This window comes from Piliocolobus tephrosceles, chromosome 10 (genome assembly GCF_002776525.5).
Source record: "Piliocolobus tephrosceles isolate RC106 chromosome 10, ASM277652v3, whole genome shotgun sequence".
Taxonomy (NCBI): Eukaryota; Metazoa; Chordata; class Mammalia; order Primates; family Cercopithecidae; genus Piliocolobus; species Piliocolobus tephrosceles.
In genome coordinates, this window is record NC_045443.1 from 67688865 (window position 1) to 67716632 (window position 27768).

Consider the following 27768-nt stretch of genomic DNA (forward strand, 5'->3'; position numbering starts at 1 on the left):
CTGAATTGCAGAAAATGGATTAGAATGCCGAGAGTTGATTTTAACATCTGGACTTAAGAGCAGTTGTCTGATTCTGCTTAATCTATATTGCTTAGAATAATAGAGCCTCTTTAAGAGAACTACTTTGTCAGAGGCATGGCTAGGAAAAGACATCAGTTAGCAAAATACATTGATGTATTTGAAAGGAAATTTTCCACTGATTTTGTTGTCCAAGAGAGTGTAAGAAAAGAAAACTTGGGTTTCAGCAGTTAGGAGCAGTATCCTGAGAAGAGCTGTGTGCTTGAATTTATTGGTTATAGGTAGAAGAGAGAAATGCCAAGGTTCATAGATAGGAATTGGGGATAAAAATAAACTATTTTATGCCTCCCTCTGTTGATGGACAGGTCCCCAAAATAGAGAGTATATTATGAACTAATTGTTTATAAAATACTCTTATACCATAATGACTGAAGTTTATTTTTTGCTGTGTTTTTGTGTTTGGAATACTTTCTGTCCTTGTGCCAAATTGGAAATTTGAAATATAGTTCAGTAATTTCAATTTGGTCATATTTAAAAATTAGGCAGGTCTACATTAGATTTACTGTCTTTATAATGCCATCTTTCTATAAACAATGACTATATCTCAATATTCCATAAAATAATAGGTTTACTTTCTGTATTCTATTTTGTTAGTGCTCCTATATCCCTCCCTGTAAGAGAGAAAATCAGAAGAATTTGGAAAGTGTCATGAATTGGCAACAGTACTGGAAAGATGAGATTGGTTCCCAGCCATTTACTTGCTATTTTAATCAACATCAAAGGTAAGTCAATATTTGCATGTGCATATTAAAATTGTTTGTAGACTCTGCAACTTATTACACTGATATATCATCGATTATGCCCACTTGACAGCATAGAGATAGCCTCAACTCTTCCTAGCATGTAGTTAGGAAAACCCATATAAAGAATCTACAGGACAGAGAAAAAGACTTGTGTTGTACACCTTACCTTCTGGATACACTACAAAATGATAGTGACTTCAGGTAGGAACATTACTTTGCATTCCCTAAGAATTACAGATTGATGCACGTGACCTAAATAATGTGCAGATTTGCCAGCACTTTTAGACTGCATCGAATCTTACCTTTCCTTTTCCTTTCCATTCTGATGAAGTGTTAATAACATGAGTTCACATGTTCACAAAACCTTACTTGACTTAGTACTTAGTTTATACCATGTAAACCATGTAAAGATGGTTCCTTGGACTAGGGCACTCTGGTACCCACTCAGATTAATCAGTAATTTATTCATCAAATATTTATTGAGTATTCACAATTCCTTGCTGTCCATCTCCACTTGGATATTCCAAGGTTACTGCAAACCTTCACTTGCTCCCGTAATCTCTGTCTTAGAAAATGGCATGACCATTCACTCATTTACCAAATCCAGAAACCTTTGAGTAATTCTTAGTTCATTTTTCTCTTTTGTACTTTGTAACCTATGTCACCATCATGTTTTTTTGTTTGTTTTTAGACAGAGTCTCACTCTGTCGCCCAGGCTGGAGTACAGTGGCGAGATCTTGGCTCACTACAGCCTATGCCTCCCAGGTCCAAGTGATTCTTGTGCCTCAAACTCCTGAGTAGCTGGGACTACAGGCACACACTACCACACCTAGCTAATTCGTGTATTTTTAGTAGAGACGGGGTTTCACCATGTTGACCAGGCTGGTATCTAACTCCTGACCTCAAGTGATCTGCCTGCCTCAGCCTCCCAAAATGCTGAGATTACGGGTGTGAGCCACTGTGTCCAACACATCATGTTGATTTTTACCTCTATCATGACTCTTCTCTGCCTCCCCACTATCACTGTCTTAGTTTGCATCCAGATTTCTCAGCTCCATTAACGCAATAGTCTTCTAACAAGTCTTCCGCCTCCACTGTGGACCCACTCCAAGCCACTCTCCATAGTACTGCCAAGGTAATCTTTCTAACACATGAGTCTAATCAGGTTACTCTGCATAGTTTCCAGAGTAAAGCTCAAACATCTTGGCATGGCCTGTGTCAGATACCTATTGTTGCATAACAAACCACTCTAAACGTAGTGGCTTACTACAGCAATGACACATTATTTTTTATGATTCTATGGGTTGACTGTGCTCATTTGCAGTCGGATGATGACTGAAATAGCTGCATGGTCCAAGATGGCCTCCTCCCTCACATGCCCAGCAGTCAGTGCTGGCTGTCAGCTGGGGCGCCTCAGTATCCCCACCACCTGGCCTCTCATTCTTCAGTAAGCTAGACTGCCTTCCTTACAACATGATAGCTTCAGACAGCATTTCAAGAGAGGCAGGTCTCGGCTCTGGAATTTGAATAATATCACTTCTGACACATTCTGTTGGTCAAAGTAAGTCATGAAGCCAGCCACATTCATGAGGTACTGGAGTAGGCTTTGCCTCTGGATAGGAGGAGCTGCAAAACATTTGTCACCACATTTAATCTACCACAGGACACAAGGCTTCTCAAGATCTTGTCCCAGACTGTCACTTCTCCATCCTCATTTCCCTGCTCATACTCTTTGCAATAGCCATTCTGAACTATGTGCACTTCCCAGAATATTTTATACTTTTATATGCATGCCTTTTTATTTGCTTTTCCTGCTTCTTGGTGGCCATACTGGAAACTCCTCAGATATCACCTTCTCTAGGGTGCCTTCCTTGATCCCCAAATTCGATTTAGTTCTATATCAGTTGAGATGTGATTTGTTGCAGGTAATCAGAATTTTGACTCAAAGCATCATAAGAAATCAGGAAATGTATTATTTTATACATCAAGAAATGCAAGGCCAGGCATGGTGGTTCACGCCTGTAATCCCAACACTGTGGAAGGCCGAGGCGGGAGGATCACTTGAGCCCAGGAGTTCAAGGCCAGCCTGGGCAGCGTAGGGAGGCCCTGTCTCTACAAAAAAAATTTTTTTTAATTAGCCGGGCATGATGATGTGCCCCTGTAGTCCTAGCTACTCGGGAAGCTAACAGGAGGATTGCTTGGGCCCTACTAAGCCTTGAGAGGTTGAGACTGCAATGAGGCATGATCGCGCCACTGTACTTTAGCCTGGGTTACAAAATGAGACCCTGCCTCAAAAAAATAAAATAAAATAAAATAAAAAGGAAGAAAGAAAGAAAAATGAAAATGAAAGAGAAATGCAGAGGTGGACAGATGTCAGGGTTGTTTGATGCAATGACTTAGTAGTGTCACCAAAACCCGGCTCCTTTTCAAATCTCAGTTTGGCCTCAAGATGGCTCTTTTCACAGTTACAATACAGTTGCTTCGGTTCCAGATGTCACAGCCAGATGCAGCAGTGTCCAAAGAGAGAAAGAGCCTGTCTTTCTTGATGCCTTTTTCTTCGGATTTGGAAACCTTTTCCCATCTTCCCACAGGCAACCTCCCCACATGTATCCTTGTTCACAGTGAGTTCCTTTGTCTACACCCAAACCAGTCACAAGAAAGAACAATCAGAATCAACCCGACTTGGGGCTAGTGTTACGTCTCTTAAGTCACGTGGAAAAGGGGTATACCCCTGAGTAGATTTGGGAAGGAAGAAGAAAGGGAACAAGGTGTTGTGGAACAACCAAAAATGCCAACAAAAAGCTGTGTCTCCCATACTCCATAGTCTTGTTTTTTTTTTTTCCAGGAAATGTTTCTGAGTCATAATATTCCATAGGCTTCTATGTACAACTCTATACCAGGGGCTTGCAATGATTCCTTCATATAACTAGGACAGAGGAGCTTGTTATTTTATTTATTTTATTTTATTTTTGTTTTGTTTGAGTTGGAGTCTTGCTCTGTCACTCAGGCTGGAGTGCAGTGGCATGATCTTGGCTCACTGCAACCTCCACCTCTCAGGTTCAAGTGATTCTCCTGCCTCAGCCTCCCAAGTAGCTGGGATCACAGGTGCATGCCACCATGCCTGGCTAATTTTTGTATTATTTAGTAGAACTAAGGTTTCACCATGTTGGCCAGGCTGGTCTTGAACTCCTGACTTCAGGTGATCCATGCGTCTCGGCCTCCCAAAGTACTGGGATTACAGGTGAGAGCCTCTGTGCCCAGATAGAGGAACTTTTTAAAAAAAAAATTACCACAGACCAACTAATTAGAATCTTTGGTGGTTGAAACCGGCCATTAGCATTTTATAAAATCGATGCTAGGGATTCTAATCTATAACCAGAAGCTAGAGCCACTGCTCCACCCTTTCACTTATCGCCCATTACTGGAATTGTTTGTATGCCCATTTTCCTCACCAGACTGCACACTTGTTAAGGGTGTGGGCCAGTCTTCTTTGTTTACGTATCTCTAATATCTAGCACAATGCCTGGTTTTCAGGTAATAAATATTTGGTGAGTGAATGAATAAATGAATGCAATGTGTCAAATTAAAAGGAGGGTTCTTTGCTTCCAAGGAATTAGGATTTATTGGTGAAAGCAGGTGCATATGCAAATATAAATATGATTACATCAGCTAGAAATTGAAGGGGGAAGACTGAACATGGAGGTGGCTACAATAAAGAAATCAAAGCTTGACAACCTTAGGTAAATAAGTTATATAATATGGAGTAATGAGTTTGTAAGCTGGAAAGGTAGCTTGGGGTTAGATTTCTAGAGGGTCATTAGTGTCAAACTAAAGAGATGGTCTTTGTCGTATAGGCAATAAAAATTTGTGAAAAGTTTTTTTTTAATTGGAGACTGACATGAGTAGACCTTTTGAGTTAGAAAGTAACTGGTGTGACTGTTGAATGTATACTGGCTGGGAAAGATGGGTTAAAGGCAGAAAGAAAGGAGAGTACTGAGTGAAAAGCATTTTTGAATGGTTACTGTGTGCCTGCCATTGTGAATGACATTTTATTTAGATTACTAAATTTCTAAATACTAGCCCCATTTAACAGATGAGTAAGCTGCATATTTAAAAAGTTAAATAACTTGTCCAATGCATACAACTGTTAAGTGCAAAAACTGGAATCTAGTTAGTCTAATTCCCAAAGCTCCCATCAACTATCTGCTGGTCCTCATAAGAGACTTTGAGAGCATAAACAAGAACAGTGGTAGTGAAAGTAGCTAACAAGGATTATAGCAGTAAGACTTTTTAGAGTTAGGATCAACAGAACTTAATGTAAGTGATGAGGAAAAAGGTGTCAGACTTCACTGAGTGGAAAAGGACAGTCTAGCTCTGAGTATGCTGAATTTGAGAGATTCTTAAAATATCCAAAAGATGCTTTGAAAGTTAGAAACACAGACTTTTAGTTCAGGAGCAAGAGGTCAGAAGCAGTGCTATTCAGATGTGGGAATCATGGCACACAAGCTGTAGTTACAGCGAAGACAGAGTGCATATTGGGAACACTTAGAGTGAGGAGGGAAATGTTGACAGAATCTTAGGATCATCTATATTTAAGTTATAGGCAGAAGGAGATGAAGGAAGAGTGGCCAGAGGGTGAGAGGAAAATAAAAAAAGAACGTCTTAAAAGGAGAGTATTTTAAGGAGAAGGTAGTCAAGAAGAATGTAATTGAGGTACAGCCTTTGATAAGTACAGACTACTCATTCAAGAAGTTTGCCATGGACTACATCATACTAAATAGCAAAGAAAAGGCAGCCTACAGAATGGGAGAAGATATTTGCAAACTATATATCTGCTAGAGTTAATCCCCCAAATATATAAGGAACTCCTACAACTCAATAGTAAAAGAAACTAATAACCTGATTTGAAAAAGGGCTAAGGGCTTAAATAGATATTTCTCAAAAATAGACATCTAAAAAGCTGACAGGTATATGAAACATTGCTGAACCTCACTAATCATCAGAGAAATGCAAATCAAAGCCACAGTGAAATGTCAGCTCACACCTCTCAGAATGACTATTAACAAAAAACAAGAAACAGGTATTGGCAAGGATACGGAGAAATTGGAACCCTTGCATACTGTTGGTGGGAATGCAAAATGGTGCAGCTGCTATGGAAGACAGTATGGATGTTCCTCAAAAAATTAAAAGTAGAACTGCCATATGATCCAGCAATCCCACTCCTGGGTATTTTTCCAAAAGACTTGAAATCAGGATCTTGACTCTTCAAGATCCTGAAGAGCACTCCTCCTTTTACCACAGCAATATTCACAATAGCCAAGATGTGAAAACAACCTAAATGTCCATCAGCAGATGAATGGATAAAGAATATGTGAAGCCGGGCGCAATGGTGATACCTGTGGTCTCAGCTAGGGGAGGCTGAGGCGGGAGGATTGCTTGGGGCCAGGAGTCCAGGTCCAGCCTGGGCAACATAGTGAGATCCCATCTCAAAAAGAAGTAGAAAGAAAATATGGTATATACATACAATGGAAGTGTTCAGCCTTTGAAAAGAAGGAAAGTCTGCAACATGTGACAACATGGATGAACCTGGAGGACATTATACCAAGTGAAAGAAGCCAGACCCGGAAAGGCAAATACTGTATGATTCCACTTATATGAAGTATCTAAAATAGTCAAATTCATAGATTTAAAAAGTGGAATGGTGGTAGTTATCAGGGACTGGGAGGAGGGGGTAATGGGAGTTACTAATCAATGACCATAAAGTTTCAGTCAAGTAGGATGAATAGGCTCTACAGATTTGTACAACATTGTACAAATACATCACCAACAGTAATGTATTGTACACTTAAAAACTGAAGAGGATATATCTCATGTTAAGTATTCTTACCACAATAAAATAAAATTAAAGTTTCCTGTCACTGGAAAAAAGCTTGGGGAGGAGGTGAGTAACTGAGGAGTGGATACAGAGAAATAAGCCTCCTGCAGACGAAAACTGTTGGAGGGAGAGAGAAAAATGGAATGTATGTCGTAAAGTAAAAGCAGAAAGTGCCCTGAAGGAAACGAGACGGGATGAAATAAAATGGTTTCTTTTTCTGTGAGGTGGGACAGTTTGAGCCTGAACCCACCGCTGTGTGAATCAGGTGCTTCCTTGAAGCTTCCTGCCCTGGACTGGGAACTGGTTTCACAACGTTCCTGAGCTTCAGCTTGCAGTTGGAGGTGAACAGGACGCCCCTTCCACGTGCTGTCCTGACTAGCTGGTGACCGTGTTGATGAATGTCCTCTCGCTCCCCACTTGGGAACTGCGTGTTGTGAGGGCTGCCTCCCCCGACAGGGTTGCCTCCTCCTGTCAGGGCCTGAATTTGGAATATTCTCAGTACAAGAAGGACTATTCCTCCAGAAGCATGAGGTGTACCTAAAAAGAGCTAACCCAAATTATATACTAAAAGTATAAAAGTATTTTTTTGTACTTTCATAACAATTCTGACACCAAACGTGTGGGGTATTTCCACACCAAGCAGTTCAGTTCTCTGGTGACACTAGCTGGTGTCTTACAATTCAGTTCAGTTCTGGAGTTGGCATCAGATCCCACGAATTAAAGGGCCCAGTCCCACGAGATGACCCCCACTTCAGATGTCAAGTGCATGTCCCAGGTATCTACCTGTACTTCTGACTGACCTTCTTTAGGTCAGGGGTTCCCACATCCTCCCTCCTTGCATTTGATAATTTGCTAGAATGGCTCACAGAACACTTTACTTACTTACAGTTGATTATAAAGGACACAACTTAGGAACTGCCACATGGAAGAGATGCATTGAGCAAGGTGCCCTCTCCAGGCACACCACCTTCCCAGCACCTTGATGTATGCACCATCCCAGGAGTCTGGAGTTGTTAGGGTTTTTATGGCTATTACATAGGCATGATTGATTATATCATTGGCCCTTGGTGGTTGAGTTGATCTCTAGCCACCTCTCCCTTGCCTGGAGAGGTGGCTAAAGACAGGTAGTGCTGAATTCTAATCCTCTATTCACATGGTTGGTTCTTCTGGCAGCCGGTCACCATCCTCCAAGAGTCACCTCGCTAGTATAAACTTGGGCATGGTTGAAAGGGGCTTACTATGAAAAAGCGAAGATTCTCCTCTCACCCCAACTGCTCAGGAAATTACAAGGGTTTTAGAAGTTCTGTGCCAGGAACCAGGGCAGAGACCAAATACAAATTTCTTATTATGTCACCTATAGCAGTTGTGTTAACTTTAGTACAGTAAATTTAAGCTCATTATACCTCCTTCAGAACGGATACACATTCCCTATCCATCATCTCACTGTCCCATTCCCAAACTGTGGGGGTGTAGATAGAAGCGGGGGTGGTCTATCACAGCCCAGCAGCACTCAAGACAGGATTTTTAAGCGACTCTGGGAAGGCAGGCATTCAGAGTTTGGCTCTTTTAACATGACATATGTGAGAGGAAACAGGAGTGCTGTTTGGAGGTGTGAAAAATGGCAGCTCCCTGGTGCCATCTACTCTTAGTACACTTTTTACTACTGCTAAATATGAAATTAAAATAGCCTTACTGTATGGACTCCCAGATGCTCTTGATAAGATGAACTTTATATTTAAAGAAACCTTTAGATTTCGCTCAAATGCAGGAAATTAGGGAGAATAGTGAAGTTTTCACTTTCAAGAAAAGGGTGTTATTTAAAAAATCTAAGACAAAGATTATAGGAGTCCTAGCTTTCCACTGGTTAAGCCTTGTTGAGGCAAGCTGTATTCCAGTGTTGAGTCTGCAGTGGCCGAAGCAGCCCTGAAGCAGCTGTGCCTGCCATGGGCAGTCAAGTCTCCATGCGGCCATTCCTTCTCTACACGCAGGAGGGATTCTGCAGAGGTGCCACTGGGCGAATTCATGCCAAGAGTTGAGTCCATTTGTGGTCTTCCCGTATGATCTTTCCACTCTTTGCCTTCCTTAACCTCGAGACTCAGTCTTCTTCCAAAATGTATATATTTTGTTTTTACACTTTTTTATTCAGGTAAGTTCACAATTCTTCTCCCTATATCATTTTTTCATTTTTTTTTTTTTTCTCAGTCTTTCCCTGGCTTATGCCTTCTCAGCAAAACCCAACTTATACCCCCTTAATGAGTATGCTTTGAAACCCCCTTTTCATTGCCAGGAAACTTCTCTGTATTCTCATCTTTTCATACAATTTCTTTCTTCATCTTTGCCTTAACTGGCTTCTCCTTGAAGAGGGCTTGTCCCTTTGAAAATAACTATTCATTCCTCAATTCCTTTTGGATCTAAAGGCCAAAAGGAGTGATCAGTCCTTATTTTTCTATCTTTTCCTCTTGTTGGAGAGCATAGAGTTTTTCTGTACAGGTTTACTTTTTAGTGCTTTGTTTTATGCCTCTGGATAGTAGGTCACAGAGTACACAGAGCAGGCTTACACACGCACACGTCAAATGAACAAATCCAGCCACACCACCTGTGCAGTCTCTTGAATTCACTTCCTCCACCACTGCCTGGATTCAGGCTGTCACCTGGCTTGTTGAAGGCATCCTCAACTAGTCTGTCAGCCTTGGTCTTTCTCTTGTCTATCATCCACACCACGCTAGGTTTTGTTTTGCTTTGTTTAAGCCTCCTTTTGATCTTGTTGTAGTCCTTGATTAAATTTTTCTGCCTCCTTCTTACCTATAGGATAAAGGCCATGCTCTTCCAACTTCAACTGCTGCCATTGAATTGTATGCCAGTCAAGGAAAACCATAGGCAAAACAACAAGAAAACAACAACAAAATAGCAGACATAGTCTTTGCCTTCATGGAGCCTATAGTCTGTAGTCACAACAGTAGTATGATTAGAAAGTAGGGTGGTGCTATGAAGGGGAAGCTGAGGATGCTGCTATGAGATATTACGGCATGGTGGGGAATTTCAAAGACCTTTCTGAGTAAATCAAAATTAGGTCAAGACCAGAGGATGTTCAAGAATTAGCTAGGTAAAAAGCTAGGGGGAGAATATTTCCGAATGAGATTCTACCATGTGCCAATGTTCTGCAGCAAGAAAGAACTTGGTTGTTTTAGGTACTGGAAGGCCAGTGTGTCAAGAGAGCTGTGAATGAGTGGGAGAGTGGAGCAAGAACTAGACAGGGCTTAGGTTTCTCTTAAAATGTAGTGAGCAGCCAATTGTTGGTTTTAAGCAGAGTGGTAATACAGATTTTAATTTTTATTCCAGCTGCATCAGTCACCTCGAGTCACTCTGTTTCCCATGCACCTTGATGCCTTTGCTCCTGTCTCTCTCCCCTTCACCTTTTTTACTTTGGGAATTAGCACAGCACAGTAGTCCTAGAATGAACTCTAGAACCAGATGCTTTCTAGTGGCGTGGTTCTAGATATGTTACTTTAATCTATCTGTGCCTCAGTTTCCTTTGCAGAAGTGGGATATAATATCAAGGAGATGGCATGTGCTTAATCCATAATAATTCCTATAAAAGTGTTTGCTATTATTGTTTTTATTACTACTATTAAGATTCACCTCAAATGTCACTGTGTAACCTTCTCTCATCTTTTCAGGTATAATTCATTACTTCCTCTTCTGCACTCCCACACTGCCATGGTTGTTTTTATCATACTGTTAGAGAGTTGAATATGTACTTTTCTGCTCTTATAGATTATGAATTCCTTAAGGACAGCAGTCATGTGACATCAAGCATCAGGATTTATATTTCTCCTCTACCACTGATTAATTGTATGACGTTAGATAAATTATGCAGCTTCTCCATCTTGGTTTCCTCAACTATAAAATGAAGGTAGCATTAACCATCTTAAGGGCTTCTGTTTTGGTTTTGTAAGAAACACATTTGCACAATAGTTAATACTTAGAAAACACATATGCTTTTCTTCCCTGCCTCTGTAGATTTCTAACAACTAAGTTAGAAACAAAGTTGAGTCTGGTTATTTACTGATTGGAGGCTGAGGTGTTGAACGAATAAATAATGAGGGTTTTATCAATCAGTAAAACAACAGAACACAAAAAAAGGAAGAAGCAATTCTGTTGTTAAATGAAATAAATATGTTGTACTCCTGATACTAACAGATAAATCCTAACGTTTAAGCTCATTCAAAGTATGTTTATCCCGTAGCATGTATTTTTAAATCCAATTTACTCTTAGCATTTTAAAGAAAGATAAACATAATGGTCCGAGCTCAAATTGAGTAGAGGTTTCTTCAGAACATAGTTTTAAAGCCATTAAAATAGAAGATGAAAAGCAACTGATTAGAAAAAGACTGCTCACTTATTTAGGGCTTAGTTTTCTTATCTATAAAATTTGATAGACTGATAGATTAAATGATCTCTAAAATTCCTTCAAACTCTCTAATTCTATGGTTTTATGATTCCCTGGTTCTGAAGACTTGTACAAAATTACAACAACTTAAGATGCTAGATAAAATCCTAATGGTGAAAGGGAGAGGAAGTTAGTAAAGAACTAAATGGTTAACAGTCTGGAGCCATTTAATGGAGAGGGAGACAGCCCTGCTACCTCAACGGTAATTGAGTTTCATAATGATGACACTGAGTCATCAAAAAAGGTTAAATTTGGTTCAACCTACTCTCCTTAAAAGGCAAGGAAATGTGTAATGCATTTTTAAGAAGATTTTTACCAATAATATTTTAATATTTTGTTAGTTTTTATTTGACTTAAAATTTAAGCTTTAATTATTTGGAAAATTCACTTTCGTGAATGCCTATTTCCTGTCCATCAAACAAGCCCATTTCAGGGGCTACAGAGGTCTTCCTGCTGCCACAGAATAGCTTATCACTCTGGTATCATGGTCGTTACTCTTTTTGTAATTTAGTGTCCTAAATATTACACATAAAAATGCCACCATCGCCGGGCGTGGTGGCTCACGCCTATAATCCCAGCACTTTGGGAGGCCGAGGTGGGCGGATCACGAGGTCAGGAGATCAAGACCATCCTAGCTAACACGGTGAAACCCCGTCTCTACTAAAAATACAAAAAAATTAGCTGGGCGTGGTGGTGGGCGCCCGTAGTCCCAGCTACTTGGGAGACTGAGGCAGGAGAATGGCACGAACCTGGGAGGTGGAGCTTGCAGTGAGCCGAGATTGCGCCACTGCACTCCAGCCTGGGCGACAGCAAGACTCCGTCTCAAAAAAAAAAAAAACAGTGCCACCATCTCAAGCTGGGAACAGTGGCATATGCCTGTAGTCCCAGCTACTTGGGAGGCTGAGATGGGAGGATCATTTGAGTCCAGGAGTTTAAGGCTAGCCTGGACAGCATAGTGAGACCCCGTCTAAAAAAGGAAAAAAAAAGTGGTGGATGAACTGAAGAGGCTGAAATAGATAATACTGTGTGTTTATGTCATGCTAAGGGGTTTAAATTTATCATAAGGGCAGTAGAGGAGTGACAGTCACATTTATGTTTTAGAAACACGAGTCTAGTGGCAGCATGGAGGGCAGATTGATAGACGTCAAAGCTGGGGAGGATCCATGAACAATTTGGAGACTGTTGTGCCAGTCTAGACAAGGGGTGGTAAGAACTTGGACAAAGGTAGAATTAGTGGAGGAAGAAAAGGAGGAACGGACATATGACTTGAAGGAAGTGGAATCTGCAGATTTAGAGAAGTACATGATGCTTGATAGGGGTTGAGGTTAAGAACTGGATGGAATTGGATCCAGTTCTGGCTTTCTGTCCTGGGTTACTGTTTTGGAGGCACCATTAACTGGAATGTTCTGGGAAAGCCTTTGCTTTCCTGATGTAAGTACTGCTGCCTCCTGCTCTCTGATGCCATGACAGCAAAAGCCATCATGCAGCTTTGAGTTGATAAACAGGAGAGTGGACATCTACACATTAGTAAGAATGGAGCAAAAAGAGCCAGCTTCCTGGCACGCTTGTGAAATAGCTGCCCCTGCCCTGGCCATGCTACCTCTGGATTTCTTGTTATGTGAGACAGACGACACTTACATGCTTAGAAATAGGCATCTCAATATGTTTATAACCAATAGAGTGAAAAATGATTGGTCAGTTGTAGTTTATTTTCCTGATGTCTTTGCATTCTAAAAACAGATTGAACTCTAAAAAGAGATGCAGCTCAAAAAATTTATTTTAATATATTTGTATGTTGAAATTAATTGTACCATTGGCTTCTAAGTTTTTCTTTTGGTTTTTTTATAGAGCAAATTTAAAGAAAAAACTTCGTTTTTACTAGCAGACCTCTTAGTATACAAATGGGGAAAATGTGCATATAAAGATGGGACCTAAGATTTGGAACAAATTCCAGAGGAAAATTTTGTTGACGTTGGAATGAATTACTAAATACTATGTTTGATATTTGGTAAAAATTGCTTATTTTTGTTTTCTACTCTGAGAAGTATTTCTTGCAGTCTTATCATTAGAGAATAGACTGGTTCTATGGCTATTTTTTATAGGAACATATTGGCTTCTTCTTTAGACGTTAAATCCAATGATATATCCTGAATCTTAAAAAACAAAACAGTAAATCTGGAATCTTACCGAAATCAAGTCTTTTCCATATACATTTGTGTCTGTCTCCATATTAAGAGAGATTACATCAGAATTGACGGCTTTCTTTGGTCCCAAAATCTGTACTTTTTTAAAAAAGCAGTGATTGCCGTGGCTTCTCCAGTATGCTGTGAAATATATATGGAAGTTATTCCAGTGTTTTTTCTCAGTCTGACATCCAAATGGCTGTACATTACTTAAAATCTACATTTGAGAGTCTGTTTTCTAATGGTTAATCAAAGTGTTTTCATGCTTGCAAATTCATCTTCTAACAGCTTTTATCATCGTGGCATTAAAGTTAAGAATTTGATGTGTTATTAAATCACTTTTCATTTAAGATATTTTTTGCAGCCTTCAAACAAAGCCCTGAGGGAATTTGGGAGGAAAAATACAAGAACCGTAGGACAAGTAGGTCATAGAGTGCAGCATCATCAGATGGTGGAATGCAGGGCAGGGCTGTGCGTCAGGAGACTTCATTTCTATCCATAGCTCTCTTCATGACTTAGTGATTGACCTTGGGCTACTTATCAAAGAGCTCTTGCCTCAGTTTCATCTTAGATAAAATGGGGCTAGAAGTCACCGGAAACACATGTAGAATGTATTGTGGAGTTCATAGACTCATTGACTGTCAAATCTGGGAGACACTTTTCAGTCATTTGCTCCAACCCAAAATGAATCCCCACCACATAATTTTTTGAAGTGTTTTCTGCTCTCTACTTGAACAACTCTTGTGACAGTGGACATCACCTCCCCCTGAAGAAGCCCGCTCCATTTTTAAATGTTTTTAGTTGTCAAGAAATTAATCCTGGGGAATACCTAAAATAGGCAAATTCCTAGAGACAGATAGTACATTAAGGTTATCAGGGACTGGGGGAAGAGGAAAGTGGGGAGCTACTGCTCAGTGGCTAGAGAGTTTCTGTTTGGTGAGATTTAAAAGTTTTGGGCTGGGTGCGGTGGCTCACACCTGTAATCCCAGCACTTTGGGAGGCCGAGGCAGGCAGATCAAGAGGTCAGGAGTTCGAGACCAGCCTCACCAACATGGTGAAACCCCGTCTCTACCAAAAATACAGAAATTAGCCAGGTGTGGTGGCGCGTGCCTGTAATCCCAGCTACCCAGGAGGCTGAGGCAGGAGAATCGCTTCAACCCGGGAGGTGGAGGTTGCAGTGAGCTGAGATTACACCACTGCACTCCAGCCTGAACGACAGAGCAAGACTCCATCTAAAAAAAAAAAAACGTTTTGGAAATAAATGATGTGAATCTAATTAATGCCACTAAATTGTGAGTCGAATTAATGCCACTAAATTGAACACTTTACCACAATTTTTAAAGATTCACCTTAGTTCTGTCATCTCAGTGTGGAGGTAGACCATATTGTCCAAGTTTTACAGAAGAGGCAACAGAGGTTTTAAGATCCCATGGCCAGGGAGGAGCAGTGTCAGGATCTGCACCTGAGTACTAGACCTTCAGACTGTTGGTGTCACCAAGTTCATACTGCCATCACTATTGGGAACCAATTCGTTCTCATCATTTGGGATGCTTTTCTTACTGTGCCCTGAGCTGGCCAGTCCAAAGGAAGGCAGAACATTTCTACCACCCTTGTTAAATCCAGAGACTAAAACTTAGTTAATGACATGGCATGAGCTTTTTTGGCAACTACAGCACACCATTGATTCATACGGAGCTTACACTTAATTAAACTTGCTCCCCCAACATTTGATTTATACACGCTGCTCTTTATTAAAGCAGGTTCCCCCTATTCTTAAACTGGTGAGATTTGTGTTACATTCAAATATGCAAGAATTTTAAAATGTCCTATGTATCCCTATGTGAATACATCTTGTTGCTTTTGACCGATTGTTGCAGTCTCATGATTATTTTGACTCTTGATTATGGTACCCATCATATCTGTTATATCTTCCATCATAATTCTATCTTAAGTGTAAGTCAAAATGGCTTTGGTTTTTCTCATCCAAATTATTGATAAAAATGCTGAAAAGGACTAGGACATAGACCTATTTCACGGCTGATCGCCCTCTGGCCTTTCATAATAGCCAACACCTGGTTACCATGCTGCCTCTGTACCAGAAACTATTTAAATGCTTTTTGCATATTAACTCATTGAATCTGCACGACACCCCTACAAGGCATTGTTAACACAATCTTCATTTTATACATGAGGGACCTGGAGCACAGAGAGGTTAAGCAATATGACCAAATCACATAGCTGGCAAGTGACAGAGCCATGATTCAAACCTCTTTATTGAGCTTCCAGAGTCCATTCTCTTAACTATTCTGCTGTAGTGCTGCTAACATGAGCCAGGATTCTAGTCCATTCTGGGTTAGGATAACATAAGGGACTGTATTAAATCTAATTAATAAGATTGCTATTATAACATTTTTTAAAGTATACTGTTGGTGGCAAAATAATCTGAAATGCCAGACCGAAGCATTTGTGCTGTATCTTCTACCAAGAAGTTATTTCCCCATTTGTTCACCAAACTGTAATCTCCTGTTCTTTCATGTCTGCTGAAAAGATATTTCCTTTTTGTTTTCCCAGGCAAACTTCAGTTCTCCTTCTTTAATATTACCTCTGCACTTTGTACAAGTGTCCATTGCATTTTGAAATGGATTTCAACAGTAAGCCAACAACAAACATTTATGAGCACCTAGAGCATATGACAAGCATTATTCTGGGTAATGGGAATATAAACATGGGAAAATGGTGTTCCTGCCTTCGGATTTACAGCTGGCTAGTGAGAGCCAACACAAATATGGCCCTGGTCCCTGCTACATCATAGCTATTCTGCAAATATCACATGGCTGAATGGAAGAGAGCTGAGTACCAAAAAGTCTTTTAAAATGCCCAAATAAACATCTCTAAACTTTTTTGTGCTTTAGATTAAGATTGTTTTTGACCATCATGGCAGTTTCCTTCGTGAAACCATTGGATCCCCAGCCTTTCCTGGTGTGTTTCAGTGAGCTTAGGCTACATTGCAGTGTGGAAACAACCTGAAAATCTCAGAAGTTTGTAACAGCCAATGTTTATTTCCTGTCCAGGTCTGTCTTGGGTCGTGTGCAGCTCTGTTCCATGTCATTTTCACTGTGGGACCCCAGATGAAGGAGGGGCACCTATCTGGGACATTAATGCTAGTATCAAGGTGAACAAACAGAAAACAGGTTCCTTCTGTAGGAATCCCTGTGGCTGTAATTTTTAGTGATTTTCAAAATCTTTACCATGTTTATTCCACCAATCTGATAATTATTTACATGTATTTTCTTGAATTTTGAATATCACATGCTAACAGGCTAAAGTTAAGCTGCTGGAACATCTAAGAGAAACTTTAAGATTGACTGATAGGGTCTTTTTCATTACTCAAATTTTAAGATTCTATTACTGAACTGTAAGTCACCACTTGAATTGTTATGCATATTTCTATATAGTATTTTTGTTCTCCAAACATATTTGTAATCAATTCATCATTTAGGAAAAGAGCCTCAAAATTAATTTAGCTAATTTTACTTTGCAAAAGCATTTCAAGATCTGTTTAATGCATTTTAACTGAGAGAGGTAATTGCTTGACAGACTACAACAGAATTGAATGTAAAGCTCTTATTCATGTATTCTTTACTATATAATTTAGGGGTTAGGATGAATGATTCATTGCTAGCCTTGACAGAAATGCTAGCCTATTTCTGTTTTCCTACATGCAGTAGCGGAATACATATATGCTGCTAATTATTTAATTTAAAAAATAACTGGTGTGTAATACACTTTAATGAAACAGGCTTTTTAACAATTGGAAATCTTCTAGAATGATGATGATATAACAGAAGGTAGCGCTTTCTTCAGAAAGACATACAGCTGACTTTCCCTCCACCCATGATACATTTTTCAGAGCCTTTCTCCAGAGCTGCCAAAATAATGGTACAGTACTGATGCTGGAGGTATAGAAAAGAAAACAAATTGTGGCGATGGGTTGATTTTTCTTCACTGAGGATCTAATTACAGGGAATTGTACTTAACCTTATCAAACAATAATGGCAATTTCCTAAGAGTAAATTAGGGAACAAATTACTGTGAGATGAGTTGCAGAATCTTTTTCAGAGGTTTGGAGAAAAACAGAATGTCTGTTCACCTGTTTGGGCCTATTTAGTATTGGCTTAACCAGGCGCTGCCTGCAGTTTCTAGCATGCTGGGTCTGAAATTGTGACATGTATAGGAGCAGCAGCATTGGAGGGCAAAGCACCTCAATAGGGATGGGACAGGTGAGTTGAAGGAACAGGAACTGCTTGTGACCGTTGTTATACACACATCTATCTGGCTAGGCTAGATAGAGATCGATTAAAAGACGAAACAGGAAGAAAAGCAGTAATGACAAAGTGAGTAGTAAATATGATCATTTGTTCTTGGAAATTATCTGAAAATAGTTGGCACAGTCTGTAAAAACACAAGCAAATACACATGCCTGTTTATGCAAATACATCCATGATATTTACAATTTCAAACAAATATATGTGGCCTTTGGAAAAAACCTCCATGATCTAAGATCTTGTTCCCTGCCCCCTACCTTAATTTGCTTAACTGACACTCTGTGGCACTGGATTTTCACTTTGGTCTTTGAAGCTGTTTCTTATTCCACTAACATTTACTGAGCTCTCACTTTGAGCTTAGCAGGGTGTGATGCTCTTCTAGGTGTGGGAATGCTGGGAAAAAAATCCAGGTTCCTGGGAGTTGAACAGACTCACTGAGACTACGTACCGTTCTTTATGGGGGCATTTGTGGTTGAGCCATGGGAGACTCAGACAGCCCGTGTTGCTATGCCCCACTTCAATTGTCCTATCTAAGAAGCCATCTTGACTTTACATCAAAATTCATGGGGAAAATATTCCTTGATTTCCTTTTAAATGCCATATTTTATCTGTGCACATCATACCCAGGATTGTTGAGATGGTAAGAAGATACGTTGACATTTGGGGGGATTCCTTACCCACCTCATTTCCTTGAGAACCAAATTCTAAAGCTCTTGCCAGCCTTACAGACACCCAATGGAATCCCTGCTCATAGGCATATTTTGGGCACATCAGTATGTTTGTCATTTTCTCCCTGGAAACAGTTTCTCACACCCACGTTGCAAGTGTGTGATCTGTGATTATATCTCCTGCTCGTTTTCTGTGTCCTCTTTGCCTGGAGCGAGGGCTGAGAACATGATTCAGCTTAGGGAAATAATACAGAATGTGGTTGTTAAAGTTATCTTTCAAAAAGCAGCTTTTTATATGTGTGCTGTATATGCTTGGCGTAGCCTATGACTTCATTCACCTGAAACAATGAAGCAGATTCTAGGATTTTAGAATTATAGTCTTGGACAAACCTAGAAGACACCTGCTTTTAGGCCCTTGGATATAATCTTATTTCATTTAAAAGATTTTGACGATTTTGAGACAAAGGCGCATGCTAACTTTGCTCCGTGATTAATCCTTCCAGTGTTTGTTGCCGTCTTGATTTTATATCAAAAACCATGAGGAAAATGTTTCTTGACTTCCTTTTAAATGCCGTATTTCGTCTGTGCACATTGTACCCAGGATTGTTGAGATGGTAAGAAGATACGTTGACATTTGGGGGGATTCCTTACCCACCTCATTTCCTTGAAAACCAAATTCTAAAGCTCTTACCAGCCTTATAGATACCCAGTCCAGTGGAATCACTACTCATATGCATACTTTGGGAGCATCGGTGATTTTTGCTCACTGTGACTAATCCTTCCAGTGTTTGTAGCCTTTCTTATAAGGAGAACTTCTATTTCAACTTTGTTAATTTGGCTTCACAAAGTAAATAAGGGGCACTGTTGTTTCGTCTTAATCAGTGAAGGGAATATGGGATGACCTGATATAATTAGTCCTTTGATTTTTAGTTCTATCCAGCCGGGCTTGCTTGAGAAGTCCCTTGTGTACCCCTGTATTATCAGACATGCTGTATCACAACAAGTACCTTTTGATGTTTAAGAATTAAATCCTCTAAGGAATTGTAAAAAAGAAAGATATTTTGGGTGTTAACATCCTGAATCAACATTTCCATTTTCTGAGGATGTTTCTTTAGGACTAGGCATCGCTGAGATGGAAAATTAGTTCTGAGAGACTTTCTTTGGAAACAAAATGGCTCACCCTCAAATTTCCCCATTTCTGGATGAAATCTGATTTAATAATACAGTATTGCTCTTCAAATATGAGAGAAATCATTGTAAGGAAGAATGTGGGTTTTAAAGAATAGAAAGGGTTGGGTAAATGTTTTTATAAAGTAGAAGTGAAAGGATCAGAAATCAGCAGTATCAAAACAACATGAAAAACTGATTAAACCAGGCACTTGTTACCTCTCAGTTTCTCTGTGAGGAAATTCTACCTCAATTTTAGAATTCAGAATTTGAAAACAAGATTCAAAGGGTAATGAACAAAAACTTTAGGAAAGTCAAACATGGTGTGGCGTAGGATTGGGGCTAAAGTGAATGTGCAATTTAGAATTGCTAGTGACTTTTCATCATAAAAGAGCTGAATAAAGAAGAGTCGGGAATCTTTGGGCACATCTGATGAAGAATAAAGTTGAAAAGGAAATATCAAAGGTGTATTACAAAGACAAAAAGGAAATTCTATAAAAGGTAAGGAGGACTTCCTTAGGGAGGATGGATATTAAAATTGCAAAGTGTTATTAATGCTGTGTTCGAAACAGCAGGTAGTGGTGGAAGTAGTGGAGATCTAGCTAGGCAAAGGCACGATGTAGGAAAAGGATGAAGGAAAGAGAAGTATTTCATAATGTGTGCTAATCTTTGGGCAGGTGTCTTGTATGTAAATGCCCGTCATAAAAGAAACATTGAAAAAATGAAAAAAGTAAATCTTACAACTCAGATTGTAGATCGGAGGTTATAAAATAGAATTAATAGAAAACAATTTATTCCCTAGGTTATTTTTAAATACTTCTGTTGATGATTTAATCCTGAATGACTAACTGGGAAAAGGGATAGGAAACTTGTGCTAGTAAGGAACTGATTACAGCATAGGAGAGCAGTTTATGGTAGTGTGGCTGTCTGAACGGTGGCCCCCAAAGATGTCCACACCTTAATCCCCATCGATTTGTGTTATTTTACTTTACTACCTTGTTACCTTGTATGATAAAAGGGACTTTGCAGATGTGATAAAGGATTTTGAGATGGGGAAATTATAGTGGATTGCCTGAGTGTGCCCCAAATGCAATCATAGGATACTTATAAGGGGAAGATGAGATCAGAGAGAGTAGTAGGGGATGTGATCAGGGAAACGAGAGATTAGAGTGATGCCAGGGAAGGGGCCATGAGCCAAAGAATGCAGGAAAGGATGCTGGGAAAGGCAAGGAAACAGATTCAACCTCCAGAAGGAACACAGCCCTGCTAACACCTTCATTTTAGTCCAGTGAAACAGATTTCAAACCTCTGACCTCCAGAACTTTAAGAAACTAAATCTGCTGCTTTAAGCTACTAGAGCAGCAATAGGAAATAGATACAGGCAGTAATTTGCAGATAGTTCTAAGTGTAATTGACTTTTACAATGAATATCTATGAGCTTGTCTTCAACTTTGAGCTATGAAAATACCACAAATTGCTGGGCGCAGTGGCTCACACCTGTAATCCCAGCACTCTGGGAGGCTGAGGCGGGCGGATCACGAGGTCAGGAGATCAAGACCATCCTGGCTAACACGGTGAAACCCCGTCTGTACTAAAAATACAAAAAATTAGCCAGGCATGGTGGTGGGCACCTGTAGTCCCAACTATTTGGGAGGCTGAGGCAGGAGAACAGCATGAACGTGAGAGGCAGAGGTTGCAGTGAGCCAAGATTGCGCCACTGCACTCCATCCTGGGTGACATAGCAAGACTCTGTCTCAAAAAAAAAAAATTTTTTTTTAAAGATTCTGGTTCTGTATCATATTCTTTGGGTTGTCAAATTCATTTCTTCAACGTTGGAAAAATTGGACTTGGACTAGATTTGAGGTCACCTATGCTGTGTAGGGTTTTATAGAAAACTGCTTCCCAGCTGGGTGTGGTGGCTCATACCTGTAGTCCCAGCACTTTGGGAGCCCAAAGTTGGAGGATCGCTTGAGTTCAGGAGTTCGAGACTGGCCTGGGCAACATAATGAGATCCCGTCTCTACAAAAAATTGTAAAAATTAGCTGAGCGTGATGGTGTGCACCTGTAGTCCCAGCTACTAGGGAGGCTAAGGTGAGAGAATCGCTTGAAAAGAAAAAAAAAAAAAAACACTTTTCCCATACATACCCTCATTTAATCTTCTTAATGAGGGTTTTGTTTCCCATTTTACAAATGAGGAAACGCCAAGGTTTTTTTTTGTTTTGTTTTTGTTTTTTGAATGAAGGTATTCTTCTAGAGCATTCATGGTTTGTTTTTATACAGTTAAGATTCTGATCCATCTGGATTTTTTTGTATGTGTGGGGAGAATAAAACGAGGAGCCGCTGTTTTTTTCTCCAAATGGCCTGTATTGTCCCAACACAGTTTATTGAATCAGTAATTCATCTTTCCTATGCGAATTTAAAATATTGAACTTTCACATCAAATTTGGAACTACAAAGTAGGTTAACAAGGTGAGAACTATTATAAGAATAATCTCTCAAATAGAAGAATGTAGATGTCTTCTTGTCTCCAGTTTATTTATGCTTAAACCTTAAGTTTAAATGTTTGGGCAGAAAACACTTACAGTCCTCTATGAAATAAATAACTTGGTAACTCAGAGAAACCACAAACCAAATTACTCTGAAGAACAGTAATTCTTAAAGAAAACCTCATAGGAATTCTGGAACAAGGAACATCAGAAATCCTGCACTTCTGATGAAATCAATGAATTAAAAGTCCTACTCTCTGGTGTGGAGATAACCTGTAACTGATCCAGGTTCCTGAGCAGCTCAAGGAGGTCGATGGAAGAGGAAAGGGATTTAATGTAAATTTAATGCAGTTTCTTAGATCTGATCTTAGAGAATAACTAGGTTGAAAATTCTCTTTCCATTGTATTTTCAATGGAAGAACAACAAAGGATTTTAATAAAGCCTTTTTATGCCAAGCTGACTTTAGAATAAAATTCATTCACTGACTTGCTTTTTTAAAAAAACAGAAAGTCCTAAGCATCCTTCTGGTTTGCAAGTCTTGACGATTACCCCTCTTTATTTCTGAGAATTCAGGAAGCATCTCCAGCAGGGGTTATCCTTAATAGGCCCCTGATCTCAGGGTTTTAAGAATCACTTCGGAAAAACCGACAGATGGATAAAAAATAATTACCACACAGTGTGAGTAAAACCTTTTAAAAAGTCGATTACTCTGGGAGCACAGAGCAGCGACGGTTTCCCCAGGCCTCTACTTTGGGAGACTTGGTTGGGACAGTTACTTGACTGGGCTGCATCTGAAGGGACAGTCATCTTAATCAGTAGGAAAATATTTGCCAAACCCAGCTACCATAAGAATTTAATGCTGTTAAATGATAGTTTGTGGGATAAGTCTGGGGTATACCTTCTATTTGTAGTCCTAATCATGGGTCTAGTGTTACTGAATTATTTTTTTCCTTGCTGTACCTGAGATGCATATATAACACTTTATTGCTCCAAAATAATGTACCTGCCAGTTTTCTGGATATCCTGCCAAAACTGAATGCAAATTTTTCTCTCCAAAAACTGCAAGTTTGGGGCTTGATTTAATTTTCTCCATGAAGAATAGGCAAGCTTGATGAGCAGCAACTCTTGTACAATTAAACATTACTACATGAAATTAACCTACTTTGAGAAAACAGCTAAGGAAAATGTAAGGCTGTTTATAACATTCATACATCTATAAGTCAGCCTTTCATTCATAGATGGGAAGCATCCGTGGAGCTAACCATAATCTTGATAAAATACCTCCCTAGCCTTTTTTTGTTTGGTTTTTTTTAGAGAAGGTCTCAATCTGTCACCCAGGCTGGAGTGCCGTGGCACAGTCTTGGCTCACTGCAGGCCCACTTCAGCCTCAACCTCCTAGGCTCAAGCGATGCTTCCACCTCAGCCCCCAAATAGCCGAGATTACAGGCATATGCCACCACGCCCATGTAATTTTTTTTTTATATTTTGTAGAGACAGGGTCTCCCTATGTTACCCAGGCTGTTCTTGATCTGGGCTCAAACAGTCCTCCCTTCTTGGCCTCCCAAAGTGCTGGGATTACAGGCATGAACCACTGTGCATGGCCACTTCCCAAGCTTTTAAAAGCCCTTATCACAGTATCATTGCTAGACCCCAGTGGGCAAAAATTGGCTCATGGTACTGTAGGGGACAAAAACAAACAAACAAAAAACTTTTCCTTTACCTTTTCAGGTTTAGTGGCTGGGGCCTGTGAATTAAACTGACAAAAGATAAATTAACCAGAGAAAAAGCATACACATTTTGTCACTGTTAATATTTTCATGAGCACAGGGCTTCACAGTAGTACCTAAGAAGTGTTTAGACTTCTTATGTACTATTTGTCTACGTAACTTAGAAGGGAAAAGGGAGAGGAAGAAAAGTTTCCTATGGGAAGGACAAATGGGTTTTTAGGAGGACAAGTTAGTGATAATGTTTTTCTTCATGAGTATTAGTGGTCTTTCTGTCTTCCTCAGGGCCACAAAATTCCCCTGGAGAAGGGATTTACAGTAGCCTCAAATCTCAGAAGCTGCTGCTTTTAGACAGATAAGGGAAGATCCAAGAAAGCTTTGTTTAGCACTTGTTGAATCTAAAATGTCTTCAGCTTAAAATAATTTTGTAACCAATGCTGGAGTTCTGAGTGGATCCCCACAACAGAACAGTTCAACATAAAGAATACTGCAAAGGTGAGCCGAGATCGCACCCCTGCAGTCCAGCCTGGGTGACAGAGCAAGACTCCGTCTCAGAAAAAAAAAATACTGCAAAGGCTGGGTGCAGTGGGTCACGCCTGTAATCGCAGCACTTTGGGAGGCCAAGGCCAGGGGATCAGTTGAAATCAGGAGTTTGAGACCAGCCTGGCCAACATGACAAAACCTTGTCTCTACTAAACATACAAAGATTAGCCGGGTGTGGTGACACACGCCTGTAATCCCAGCTACTCAGGAGGCTGAGGCAGGAGAATCGCTTGAACCCAAGAGGCAGAGGTTGCAGTGAGCCGAGATCACACCACTGCACTCCAGCCTGGGTGACAAGAGCAAAACTCCATCTCAAAAAAATAAAAAAAAAAAAATACTACAAAGGGTCTCTGTGTTCTGGTCCCTGTATTCCCACTGTAATTTATAAATAACTTGATACAGCTTTTAGGTTGCCTTCCTGTGATTGCATAGGAAGACACGCACGCCTTGCTGCTCTCTTGGCAAGGTCTTACGATTGCATCAAACAACTAGACACACTGGCTAATTACTATCAGTAAGATCAGCTCAGTTATGCCAAAACCAAATCCAACACTTTTCTAAGATATTTTTTTCTTTTCTGAGATGGAGTCTTGCTCTGTCGCCCAGGCTGGAGTGCAGTGGCGCGATCTTGGCTCACTGCAAGCTCCGCCTCCCAGGTTCACGCCATTCTCCTGCCTCAGCTTCCTGAGTAGCTGGGACTACAGGCGCCCACCACTGCGCCCAGCTAATTTTTGTGTGTGTGTGTTTTTAGTAGAGACGGGGTTTCACCGTGTTAGCCAGGATGGTCTCGATCTCCTGACCTTGTGATCCACCCGCCTCAGCCTCCCAAAGTGCTGGGATTACAGGCGTGAGCCACCGCACCCAGCCCTAAGTTAATTTTTAACATCTTTCAGTAGAAGACATCTTTTGAAATCTTTTAAGTCATGAATCAGTAATCAAGTCAAATATTTTCATCGGTTGTGTTTTAATACAGTATCTTTCCAGAAATCCCATAGCATGAGAGTTTCGCAAAAAAAAAAAAAAAACAAAAACAAACAAACAAAAAAACCTTGAGGCCAGGCGTGGTGGCTCATGCTTGTAATCCCAGCACTTTAAGAGGCTGAGGTGGGCAGATCACGAGGTCAGGAGATCAAGACCATCTTGGCTAACACAGTGAAACCCCATCTCTACTAAAAATACAAAAAAAAATTAGCTGGGTGTGGTGGTGGGCGCCTGTAGTCCCAGCTACTCAGGAGGCTGAGGCAGGAGAATGGCCTAAACTCAGGAGGCAGCGCTTGCAGTGAGCTGAGATCAGACTGGTGCACTACAGCCTGGGCGACAGAGCAAGACTCCATCTCAAAAAAAAAAAAAAAACACTGAATCAAATACCTGCATCAAGGCTTTCTAGATTACATATCGATGATCAGTAACTTTTGCCTGAAAATCTATGACATAGTCACCTCTTTCGCTTGTGGCATCTCATTTAAAGATTTGTTTATACACTTGACATTTCTGTAGAAGACTTTCCGAGGCTTTCTGAAACCCAGCCTCAAGCAAAGTTATCTGGGAAAGATCACATGTCAGGTGTTCTTTGGTTTTCATTGTAAAAAATCATTGTGCCACCTCCATGTTAGGAATCTAACCTGATGGGACACCCTCACCCAGAAACACAGGACACTTCAGGCACCTCAGTGACTTGAGTCTTGAACGATTTGCTCTTCAGCCATTGTCAAAAACTAGGCTGATATATCTGATATTTAAAAAGCATTTTTAGCTGGGTGCAGTGGCTCATGCCTGTAATCCCAGTAGTTTGGGAGGCCAAGGCAGGCAGATTGCTTAAGCTCAAGAGTTCAAGACCAGCCTGGGCCACTTAGTGAAAGCCCGTCTCTACACAAAAATATGTAGAGATCATGAAAATGACCTGAACAGGCCAGGCGGTATGGCTCACACCTGTAATCCCAACACTTGGGGAGGCTGAGGCTGGCGGATCACAAGGTCAGGAGTTCAAGACCAACCTGGCCAATATGGTGAAACCCCCTCTCTACTAAAAATACAAAAATTAGCGGGGTGTGCTGGCAGGCGCCTGTAGTCCCAGCTACCCAGGAGGCTGAGGCAGGAGAATTGCTTGAACCTGGGAGGTGGAGGTTGCAGTGAGCTAAGATCGCATCACAGCACTCCAGCCTGGGCAACAGAGTGAGACTCCGTCAAAAAAAAAAAAAAAAAAAAAGGCCGGGCGCAGTGGCTCACACCTGTAATCCTAGCACTTTGGGAGGCAGAGGCGGGCCGATCACGAGGTCAGGAGATCGAGACCATCCTGGCTAATACGGTGAAACCCCGTCTCTACTAAATATACAAAAAATTAGCCAGGCATAGTGGTGGGCGCCTGTATTCACAGCTACTCCGGAGGCTGAGGCAGGAGAATGGCGTGAACCCGGGAGGTGGAGCTTGCAATGAGCCGAGATCGCGCCACTGCACTCCAGCCTGGGTGACAGAGCAAGACTCTGTCTCAAAAAGAAGAAAAGAAAACGACTTGAACATAAGTATCAATTAGGCAGTTTGAGAAATAACTAAGTAGCATTGCGTTTCATATTTCATTTTTTTTAACTATTAGAACTTGACACAATGCTTCTTAAACTGAAGTGCACATAAGAATCATCCCAGAGCTGCTCCAAAATGGAGATTTCTGGATCCCACAAACTCAGATGCTAATTATAGTAAATCAAGGGTTGAAAACCAGGAAACTGCACTTCAACAAGCACTGTGAAGTGATTCAAATTTGAGAAAAGCTGGCTTAAGGGTAAATAAATAGTACAATTTAAAAAATCTTACAGACAGGGTTTCAAATCGTGTCGTTATTTTAAATTGTGTAATCCTGGGGAAACCGATCTTTCTTTACCTCAGTTTCTTCCATTATAAAATGAAAATTAAAAATTACTTGAGCAAAGTGTCATTTGAAGGATCAATTGAGTCAGAATGTCCTACCACAGCACCTGGAGGGTAGAAAGCACGTAATAAATGCTGACTGTCATTATTATCACCACGTAGTTTCAAACCTTGACTCAGGGTAGTGCCAATGCTTAGGGAAGTTTTTCTATGGGCGCCCACAGTATTTCCTCTTCTTTTGTAGCCCTGACCCAGGGCTTAAAAGTGCTTTTCATTAGTGTTCCTGCATACTCCCAAGAGAAATCTCTTGCTTACTTTTTTGAAGTCCCTAGATATAGAGTAATTACCCCTTTTTTACTTATTGTCTACGTATTCTTGTCACCATCCTGGTTTTATGATGTCAGATCTCATCATGCTATTTATCCAGTTTGCCACATGTGGCAAACAGTGATTATTTATAAAGAAATTACAGTTCATTCCCTACCATATAATTATGGCAAATTGAATTCTAAGCCCAAACCCCTTTGCAAATAGTTTTTGGCTAAACAATCTGAAAACTGCCTGCCCAATAAAATTGGAGGAAACTGAGACAGGGGAGTGCCTTCAGTTAAGGCACTACAAGCCCAGTTTGAATGAGCTAGACTTTAATTAGGACACAAGAAG

General features: G+C 40.4%; 1 protein-coding gene across 2 annotated transcripts in view; it reads left to right on the plus strand.

Annotated features, from left to right (window-relative positions):
• KCNMB4 (potassium calcium-activated channel subfamily M regulatory beta subunit 4) overlaps positions 1-27768 on the plus strand; it is a 68116-nt gene that overhangs the window by 33471 nt on the left and 6877 nt on the right. Inside the window, exons 2-3 of one of the 2 annotated variants that reach the window (XM_023226559.2) lie at positions 673-800; positions 3287-3492. In XM_023226559.2, the coding sequence (XP_023082327.2) occupies positions 673-800; positions 3287-3446 (288 nt within the window). In that variant the 3' untranslated portion in view covers positions 3447-3492. Of the gene's footprint in view, positions 1-672; positions 801-3286; positions 3493-27768 lie in introns of those variants that run through there. The other variant, XM_023226558.2, reaches the window with a different exon arrangement.